Source organism: Zingiber officinale, chromosome 3B (genome assembly GCF_018446385.1).
Source record: "Zingiber officinale cultivar Zhangliang chromosome 3B, Zo_v1.1, whole genome shotgun sequence".
Classification (NCBI taxonomy): Eukaryota; Viridiplantae; Streptophyta; class Magnoliopsida; order Zingiberales; family Zingiberaceae; genus Zingiber; species Zingiber officinale.
In genome coordinates, this window is record NC_055991.1 from 132,426,616 (window position 1) to 132,437,278 (window position 10,663).

General features: G+C 39.0%; 1 protein-coding gene across 1 annotated transcript; it reads left to right on the forward strand.

Annotated features, from left to right (window-relative positions):
• The first annotated feature begins 936 nt into the window (after window positions 1–936).
• LOC121967836 (formin-like protein 1) lies at window positions 937–5,238 on the forward strand. The gene is made up of 4 exons (XM_042518317.1): window positions 937–2,614; window positions 2,708–2,907; window positions 3,384–3,628; window positions 4,290–5,238. The coding sequence occupies exons 1-4, from the start codon at window positions 1,143–1,145 to the stop codon at window positions 5,085–5,087; spliced, it is 2,715 nt and encodes a 904-aa protein (XP_042374251.1). The 5' UTR covers window positions 937–1,142; the 3' UTR covers window positions 5,088–5,238.
• The last annotated feature ends 5,425 nt before the right edge of the window (window positions 5,239–10,663 follow it).

Here is a 10,663-nt window from a genome sequence, read left to right on the forward strand (position 1 = left end):
TGGGCCTTTACTATGAAGAAATCAAATCCTATAAAGTAACAAAAAGTTTAAAAAAAAAAAAAAAAAAAAAAAAAGTTTTAGGAAAGTAAAGTTGGATCAACTTTAGTGCATGACATATATGCCAAGGGCCATTTTAAAAGTTTTTATCCCATTATTTAAGTAATCAGTAGAGTTTAATGATTTCATTCTTTATATGATGAAATGTTTTAGTTACTTGGATCTTAAATATTATTGGAGACATTTATTGGACGTATTATTTGCTTTTATAAATGTCCTCAAAACTTCCATTATTGCTTAGCTCGTGGCTTGTGATAGCCACTTCCCACCATCCAAAACACCCCAAGACGTTAACCACCACAGTTAATGATTCAAACCTGGCAGAGCAGTAGGTGACGTTTGGCTTCCTTCGATTAATTTTACATGTATCTATTAGATAAATCTATATATATTTAAACATTAACTTCTTGGACTTTTTTCCCAAATAAACGAATTCGGTTGTTAAAGTGTGAGTTTCAATGATGCACATGGAAGAGTGGGGCGTTACGACACGACGATGACTCATTTGGCACACATATATATAGTGATAAGGCGACAAAGGCTTCATGATATTTGGAAGTTTCCTTTGTATTTCTTTTGTCATATATATAATATTACATGATATTATATATTTTTGTAATTAATTATATTTAGGGAAAAGAATTAATATAGGCTGCAAATGTCATTTTTAAAAAAATATTTAGTTTAATTAATTAATATTAGTTTAGAGAAACGTTGAAGAAAAGTACAACCGCAAGCCTAAAATATTGGATTTCCGTAGATAGTATTGTACATGCTACATGGAGTCTCCGCCCTTTTTAATTAGAGAATTTACTTTCTATATTTATTTATTTATTTATTTTAATAATTTAGATGTAGTAAATTGATGGGTAGCAAAAATTGCTGCAGCTCTCTCTCTCCGCTGGGTCTTTCCTAATTTCTACTGCTCTTTTAACGACACACATGGCACAGCAACCGGATCGCTGCTCTTGTCTGCTGCCCTCCAATGGACGACGACACGCATTGCACTTGCGACCGCCCATAAGCGACCCACGCACTTGCTTTCTTCCTCTCACCTTTCGCTGCTCGTCCCTCCACCGCCGGCGATGCCAATTCCAGTCGCATCCAGCAGCCGGAGGGCGCTCCACGTCCCTTTCTTTCCCTTCTCTCCGGCTGAGTCCCCTTCCGGCTCGCCGGCCAACTCAATTCCCACCACCCCTTTCTTCCCCTCCTACTCCTCCCCTCCGCCGCCTCCTCCTCCTCCACTGGAAGTGGGTTGGTCGTCGCAGCCGACATTCCCCGCCAACATCTCCTCCCTCACCTTCCCTAGCTCACGCTCCGCGCCTCGTTCTCGACATAGCTCCGGCGCCGTTGCAATCGCCGTAGTTCTCCCACTCCTCGCTCTCGGCGTGCTCGCCGCTGTTGCTGTTGCGTTCTTCGTACGCCGGCACAGGCGGCGGTTCCCTGGAGGCGGATACTCGGATAAGGACGAGACTCGCTCCGTCTCGGATCGTTTGTTCCCCGCGGATTTCGCCGCTTCCGATGACGGCGCTCCAAAGTCATCCGCCGCGGCGTCCTCCGATTTGTTGTACCTTGGCACCTTTGTCGACACCGTTCCTGTCGGTTCGGTCCGAGATGGCGGCCGCCCGACGGCAGATCCGGTGGGCGGATCACCCAACGGGAATCCAGCGTCGCCGGAGCTTCGGCCACTCCCTCCTCTGCTGCGCCAGTTTCGCCATATGTATGAGAACGGGACGGTTGGGAGCTCGTCCGAGGAGGAGTTCTATTCGCCGAAGATGTCTTCGGCAGGGAAGGAGAGCTCCGGGAGGGCGGTCGGTGGGCAGATGTCGAGCTCCCGGCAGACCTTTCCTTCGATGGTGGAGAAATCTGAGTCACAGGGACTGACGATGAGCACTCCATCTTATCCTTCGTCGAACTTGCCCTCGTCTCCTCAGTCGTCACCTGCAGCTTCAGTGTCGCGAGTTGGATCAAGCCCTGGTCATCAAAATGGTGGATCCTCGAAATCCAGATCTGAAAGGAGTGTGGACGAAAGTATCGAATTCGAAGCTCCACCACCGCCTCCACCGCCGCCTCTTTTAGGACCTCTAACACCATCTCCTCCAAAACGGAACCCGCCTTCGCCTTCACCACCTTCTTCCCCAGTGGAGAAACAATATGAAACGAAGGTGGAAATTCGTGATATGCCAGCACCAAATGTACTGTCTCCGACGAGAAATCAAGCCCTCTCTCATAATCCATTTATTGTAATTACTCCCCCTGGACCGCGACAGAGACAAGCGCCGCCGCCACCTCCACCACCACCGCCGGTTGGGTACTGGGACAGTCAGGTCCGGAAGCCACAAGAAACACATCATCCGGTCCTTGCGAAGTCGAAGCCAGCTGAGGTAATGATCTCCTCAGCCATGGCTTACCCCACAGATCCAAGAGGGGAGTCGGAGGCCATGGAGAAGAACCAGGAAACCTCTCGCCCAAAGTTGAAACCTTTGCACTGGGATAAGGTGCAGGCGAGCTCGAATCGAGCAATGGTGTGGGATCAGTTGAAATCCAGCTCCTTCCAGTGAGACCCATTAACATGATAGACACGAATTGGATTTTTTTTTTCGCCCATTTCCGTTGAGTACTATTATTTCTTTACTTGATTATTTGGCAGGGTAAACGAGGAAATGATCGAGACTTTGTTTGTTTCTAAAGCAACAGATCCTGCACCAAGAGAGACCAACTGGCGGCAGGTTCTTCCTCCTCCAAATCAAGAGAACAAGTTGCTCGATCCAAGGAAATCTCAGAACATTGCAATTCTACTGAGGGCATTGAATGTGACGACGGAGGAAGTTTGTGATGCCCTTCTCGAAGGTGAGATTCTGAGACTCAAACTCCTTGTATTTATCTGGAGCTGAACAAAATAACTCAGTATATGGTGTTCTGATTCATTTCCCATCATTATCTGCAATGTTATCCCAGAATTGCTCAATAAAAAATGATGATTTAGAAGTCAAAATGCTCAGCCACTTGCCTCCCTCGACTGTTTTGTATTGTTTAGCTAAAACATCACTTCTTTACCCAACTACGTCCTCTTCAAGGCTAAGGGTAATTTAAAACTGTGTTTTTTTTTTCCAGATGCAGTACTTGTTCATTTGACACTCTCATGGCCTAAAATAGTAACTAAATATCTATCCATCATAGATGAAAGAAGCTAAGGTGTTTAAGAGGATGAAGTCATTAGAATTATGAGCTACCAAATTTCAAACAGAAAGAAGGCTTGAACAAATTTCACATGCAGCGACTTGTTATCTTCTCCAATATTTTTTAATCATTATTGCTGAAAGCAGGTAATGCTGATAGCTTAGGAGTTGAACTGCTGGAGACCTTGCTAAAGATGGCTCCTAGCAAAGACGAAGAGCATAAATTGAAAGAACACAAAGATGATACCCCAACCAAACTTGGTTCACCAGAGAAGTTCCTTAAAGCTGTGCTTGATATACCATTCGCATTTAAAAGAATTGATGCGATGTTCTATATAGCTAACTTTGATTCAGAGGTTAATTTTCTAAAGAAGTCCTTTGAGACTCTCGAGGTAAATTACTATATTTCCTAGTCATTTTCTTATTGCCCGATATACAATTAAAGCTGAACCTAGTTAACAGTTTCTTCATTTTTGTTTGTTTGTTTGTTTAATTAATCAATCTTTTTGTTCTCTATAAAATAGGTTGTCAGTCCTGTTTACTTGGTCTCTGTAACTTTCTAAATGTGGGCACTGATGGGCAGAATATGAAATGTTAATTCATATCAAAGTGAAGCATATAGATTGTTGAAATTTGGAAAGCCTTTGTGAATACTGTAATTGACCATTTTGTGCAAATCTAAGTAGTTTGTTTTTTATGAGAATAACTGACAACCTGAAATCTGAATTGCCAAGTGTAATAACCTGCTTACTACACACTGATAATCCACTGCCGATTCATGTATTCTCCAAATGATACTTAGCAGTTGGTTTTTTAAAGTTCTCATTTTAGAACACAATTTTATTTGCTTAGACATGCTCATATGTCTACTTCACCCTCCCTGGGCAATATCCTTGAGGGAATGTCAACAATTCATTTACCGATATTCAAGTCATATGAACTGCTATATTTTAATTTATACGAAACTAGCTGAACTTACTTTGATAAAAGAATGTACAACTTCACCCAATACTAGTCATTCTTAGCCTTTTTAGCTTGGTCCACAATTCACAGGCTGCCTGTGATGAACTGAGGAACAGTAGATTGTTTCTGAAGCTCCTGGATGCTGTACTAAAGACTGGGAACCGAATGAACGTTGGCACAAATCGTGGTGATGCACATGCCTTCAAGCTTGACACACTGCTCAAGCTAGTCGACGTCAAGGGCACAGATGGCAAGACCACACTTCTACACTTTGTTGTCCGAGAGATCATCAGATCAGAAGGAACTAGGCTTTCTATCGCCAACAACGGGCCTGCCAAAGCACAGCCAAACACTCTCCGAGATGACCTGGAGTGCAGAAAGCTTGGACTAAAGGCTGTTTCTGCTTTAGGGGGTGAACTCAGCAATGTAAAGAAGGCAGCTGCCATGGACTCAGATATACTCAGCAGCTATGTTTCAAAACTAGCAGGAGGAATTGGGAAGATCAATGAGGTATCAAAATTGAATGGAGACAACCAGAGATTTCACGAGGCTATGAATCGGTTTCTGAAGAAAGCAGACGATGATATCATAAGGGTGCAAGCTCAGGAGAGTGTGGCATTGTCTCTAGTGAAGGAAATAACAGAGTACTTCCATGGAAACTCAACCCGAGAAGAGGCTCATCCTTTTAGGATCTTCATGGTTGTCAGGGATTTTGTAGCCATCCTTGAAAGGGTATGCAAGGAGGTTGGGATGACCAACGAACGCACAATTGTCAGCTCAGCACGCCAGTTTCCGGTGCCGGTGAACCCAACTCTTCCACCTCTATTCCCCCGGTTTCATGCATTGAGACCTGAAGGCTCAGACGAGGAGAGTTCATTGTCATCATAATGAAGTATGTTCAGATGGTGTTCTTTTAAATATTATTTTGTAAAATTCTGATTCAATATGGATTCTTTTAGATTTTATTTTGCTCTTTGTAACAAATACAGAAATGAGAGCAAAAGGAAAATAAGTGATTTTAACATAGTTTACATCTAAATGTTCATTGATTCTTCTCCAGGATATTAAATCCTGTGCATATTTTCTTTTCGAGTTTATATGGTTGTTAGAACTTGGTTTTAGAATTCATGATTGAGAAAATCTCCATCAAAATCAACTTAACAATTAATAAAATTTTAGATAAATAGTGTCTTGCCTTATTTGTTTCTAGCATCCAGTGGCAACCACAGATGCAGATAGAAGAAAGATTTAATTGGGCTAAAAAGTGATGGAAGGCAAATTTATTTTAAAAATGTGCGAGTAAATGTAGCCGGAATAATATCAATAAATTAAATATCATCATCAGTTGAAGTGTTATCACCGTTAGAACTTGTGTTTTCTCTTAACCGCATAAATTCTAAAAATGAAATAAGAAATCAAATTAAGAAAACATAATATAGAATCTAGTTTAATTAAAAAGACGGCATAATATATAAGTATAAATAAAAATGAGAAAGAGTAATGATTGAAGAGTTATTCTCCTATCTTTTAACGTCGTTTGGAAGATTTTGAGGAAGAAGAAGAAGCAAAAGTAAACGGGGAAAATCTTCTAAGGGACTTAAGGATGACGGTACCAAAAAATTTCATATCAATGGGGAATAAGAAATTAGATCAAGATATGATACCCTAAACGTTTGGGGACCTCCCCTTATATAGACAACTAATCTGTTATCAATTCATAGATAATAATAGATCGGGTTAAAGGGTTCTACACATTCAACCGACATTTGATAATCCGAAATCCAATAAGCTTAAGTTAGATAACTTTAATGGATTTGACTTGTACTCATATGCATAACTTATAATTAAGCCCACTAATTAGAGTTAATAACCAACAATCTCCCACTTGAGCTATTTGTGAATTGTTTATGAAATACAAACAAAACTTTAGTTGATATCAAATTTTATGGGTACATAATATCCCTGTAAATAATCTTGTTCATTAACTTCATTGGTATCTATGACTAAAGAGGTCATAGATATTATATATATACTTGTAACAAGCCCCAACAGTAATCACAATACTAATGTCATTAATGACATACATCAAAATGTGGATGTGTAGAGTGAAAATTACATGAAATATAATCAGTATATGTCAATTTTCAATTGGTCCTAAAATGACCTAAAAAAAGGTCAGATTATATTTACAAATACGTTATGCTAAACTGTAAGAGTAAATCATGATCCAAGTTTATGTTTTCAAAAGGAATTTATATATCATATTTACAAACATCAAATGTTAAATAACAACAGTAAATCATGACATATTTTATTCAGAGTGTTAAACAAACAAAATATCCATGAATGTTTTAAAACATACAATATTCAAAATAAATATTTGTCTTTATTAATCAACATAGAGCAATAAAATAAATACATACTCCTACTAGATGAGTTCTTCTTCCATAAGAAGGACTACTATATCCACAACATGTTGGTACCCCGAGATAGTTTTGATGTGGTCAACCGAGTTAAGTTAGGTCATATTATATTTTGATGTCTCGTATCTAAGTGTGTAGGAATTTAGGAGTACAAGAGGTTGAGTGAAAGATGCAGCTAGCGAGAAGGATGACACGAGAGAGAGTCGACAGGCTTGGTGCATTTGAGGGACGAGGTGCAGCGGAAGAGTAGGCTGACGGATGAGAAGAAAGTGCGCAGTGTTTCAGAGGGACAAGAAGCCGGAGCGGAAGGTTGCTCGAGAAGACCGGAAAAAGGGTTCGGGTGAGCCCTTTTTCAAATGGCCAAAATCACCCAAGCAAGCAGAGTCAGAGCTGAAGACTTGGACGAAAAGTCAACATGGAGTTGATTGGAGTCCGGGCATCCGAACCGGTCTGGTTTAGGTGAGGCGCCTACGTAGGCGGTCCGGGCACCCGGAACCCTTCCAGACGCCTGGACTGAAAATTTTATCAAAACCTGTTGCGATGTGATCTATTGTGTCGCGGATAAAACTTTATCCACACCCAGGCGTTCGAAACCCTTCCAAGCGCCCGGAGCAGGGCTATAGATACAACCATAATCCCAGTAGTTCAAAACAACTTGTACATGAGCTTCTTTACTGTTCTACTACTTTGATTGTGTGCTTTCAATGCTTGTAAGAGGCTTCTCTGCCTACGACGAAAGGAGAATTTGATTAGTGCTGCAAAGTCTTGGATTAACAATCTTCCCGGTTATAACCAAGTAAAATCAGTAGCCTCGTTCTTTTATTTAATTTGTCAATTCTTTTTATACAAAGTGCTTTAATATTCCAAAAGATCGAGAAAGGTTTCATTTTCCTTTTGAAGGACAATTCACCCCCTCTTGCCGGCTGCATGGGACCTAACACAACATGCACAAGAAACACCTTAGACACCAAGCCTTTAGTGAGTGGATTGGCCAACATGAAATCTGTGCTCATGTGCTCTATCATGACCTGACAACTCTGAACTTTTTCATTAACTGCTAGAAATTTGATGTATGCTTAGACTTTGACAAACTATGGTTGTTCTTGGCATAAAGTTTTGCGGCTTTATTATCACAGTAGATTCTCAGTGGTCTGTTAATGCCATTAATGATCTACAATGTTGTGATGAGTTCCGTAGCCAAATCTCGTGATTTGATCTTTCATAGCATGCTACCAACTCTGCCTCCATAGTAGAAGTGGCTACTAGTGTCTGCTTGATGCTCTTCCAAGATAAAGCTCCTTCAGCAAGCATGAAAATATAGCCCGAAGTGGACCTCATGCTATCCAAGCATCCAGTAAAATTAGAATCTGAATATCCAATCACCTCCAAGTGTTCTGATTTCTAATACGTGATCATATGCCTTTTAGTTCTTTGCAAATACCGCATCTCTTAACCACTTTTCAGTGTGATGGTCTTAGGTTACTAATATATCTGCTTAACATCCTCACTATAAATGTTATATCTAGTCAAGTATAAACTTGTGCATACATTAGACTTCCCACTACTGACGCATATGAGAATTGTTCCATCTCCTTTATTTCAAGTTCAAGCCGTGTATACTGTTGCAAGCTAAACTTGTCACCTCTTGACACAGGTGTGTCATCAGGTGTACAGTTCTACATACCATACTTGATGCAAACTCAACTCATGTTGAAGCCCAATATGAGTCTTCAAACTTCAAATGGGCATAACTTTTGACTCGAGACTTGGAATTAGGCCCTGTCTATCATCACGCGTATAGAATTCAAAAATTTACATTTTTTATGGGTGAAACCGTAACCGTCAAATTTTTAGCCCCAAATTTCGATGTTTAAAGCCTTTTTACTAGTTTTGATAATTTTTATTTTTGGATATTTAGGGTAATTTTCATATTTCTGGTAATTTTTAGAGAGGATTTATCTTAATTCGCGTCTTGATTTGAGTTAAGATCGTTAAGTTAATTACTTTCCTTTTCAGGTAAAAATCTATTTCCTTTCTTTATAAGATTAGAATTAAGATATGTTAATTGTAATTATTATAATTTCTTTCCTTATTTGAGTCTTAGGTTGTGGTCTATATAAGAGTCATATTTAGATCTTGAGGGATTAACTCCTCAAGTTTTAATAAAAAGTTTTCTTCTTGGAGGTCCCTCTTCTTATTTTCTTCTCAATTTTCCTTTTCGCATCAATCCGTAGGATAATCGCTATCCTGCTCGGTGTTAGTTGGTATCAAAGCGCGTGAAGGTCATCAACAAATCCAATGGTGGGTCGTCGTGGTTATAGTCGCAGTTGCAACAACAAGCAGGCTTCGACGGAGGAATCTGAGCACAGTGGTCGTAGCGCCTAGGACATAATGACAATTGAGGATTTACGGAAGCAAGTTACAGATTTAAACCTGTTGGTTGTTACTCGAAATACCGTCCTAGTTCCCCTGTACAAAAATTTATACAAGTATAGAACTATCATAGCTACCCATGTGCTCTACTAAAGTTAAATTTGGATTGCAAACGATACTTAACATTATTAATCCAAATTGTCCTTCAGAAGTTAAACTTGGATTGGAAACGATACTTAACATTTTTACTCCAAGTTTAACCGATGTGATCTTCCTAAGTTAAACCATATTACAGAAGTTAATTAAATATCTATTTCAAAGATCGGCTTCCAGGTTAAACATGACGAGACATTAGGCCTTCTTGGGTATGGGATCATCCACCACTTCCTAGACAAAGCCTTTCAAAGAAATCGGATATTTAACTTCTTACAGTAAACTAGGCTTAACTACAGAGACCTCAATAGGAATACATTATTGAAACATGAAATTGAAAAATAAAATCGATAACAAAAATGATAACTTAAAATTGATAGCCTCTTGTCCTTGGTTATTCAAGATCTATACAAAGAACATGATCTAGTTATGATGCGGAAACAAATAACTAGTTATACCTTTCTTTGTAGCTTAAAGGCCTCTTGATCTTCTGTTGTATTCCTCTCCTCCTCTTGGACGTCGTGTGGGCGACGATCTACCAAGATGGAATCCACTCGAACCACTTCTTCTCCTCCAAAACTCTCGAGCCACCAAGGGATGCCAAAATAGGAAATTTTCTTCCTCTTCTTCTCCACCAAGCAACCGACCACCTATGTGCTCCTTCTCCTTTTCTTCTTGTTCTCCAAGTTCCGACCACTATGAGTAGATGAGGTGCCCACCCTAGAGAGAAGAAAGGGAGGATGAAGAAAGGGTGCCGCCGGCCACAAGAGAAAGAAACCAAGGAGGAAGATGAGAAGCAAGGGCCGACCACACCAAGGAAAAGAGAGGAGCTAAGAGAGATCAATTCTATCTCCATAAGGCATCCTCTACCTCTCTTTTATAATCCTCGGTCACGACAAAAAAGGAAAGTTTTAAACATAATTAAAACTTCCTTATTTGTGGTCTCCCATTTAAAAAAAGAAATTTTAACAACAATTAAAATCTCTCTTTTCTAAATTTCCTATTGTACATGACAATAAAGGAAAGTTTTAAAATTAATCTCTCTCATGTAGACAACTAAAAAAAAGGAAAGATTAATTAAAACTTCTCCTTTTAAAATCATGGTCAAAAAGAGAAAGTTTTATAAAAAATTAAAATATCTCTTTTAAACATTATAGATAATTACAAATAAGGAAAGATTTTAACAAAATTAAAATCTCTCTTTAATCTTTTGTAGATAGCTATAAAAAGAAAGATCTTAAAATTTTAAAACTCTCTTTTAAAACCATGAGGGTGGCTATAAAAGGAAATTAAAATCTTTCTTTTAACCACAAAATGAAAGATTTTAACAAAATAAAATCTCTCTTTTAACCATTGTAGATAACTACAAATAAGGAAAGATCTTAAAATTTTAAAACTCTCTTTTAAAACCATGAGGGTGGCTATAAAAGGAAATTAAAATATTTTCTTTTAACCATAAAAGGAAATATTTTAACAAAATAAAATCTCTCTTTTAACCATTGTAGATAACTACTA

What these genes read in the sequence shown, in the direction of transcription:
- LOC121967836 (XM_042518317.1), top strand. Translation starts at nt 1,143, where the DNA reads ATGCCAATTCCAGTCGCATCCAGCAGCCGGAGGGCGCTCCACGTCCCT. An exon ending in TTGTGATGCCCTTCTCGAAG is followed by an intron (nt 2,908 to 3,383) that starts GTGAGATTCTGA and finishes TGCTGAAAGCAG; the next exon opens with GTAATGCTGATAGCTTAGGA. An exon ending in AGTCCTTTGAGACTCTCGAG is followed by an intron (nt 3,629 to 4,289) that starts GTAAATTACTAT and finishes CACAATTCACAG; the next exon opens with GCTGCCTGTGATGAACTGAG.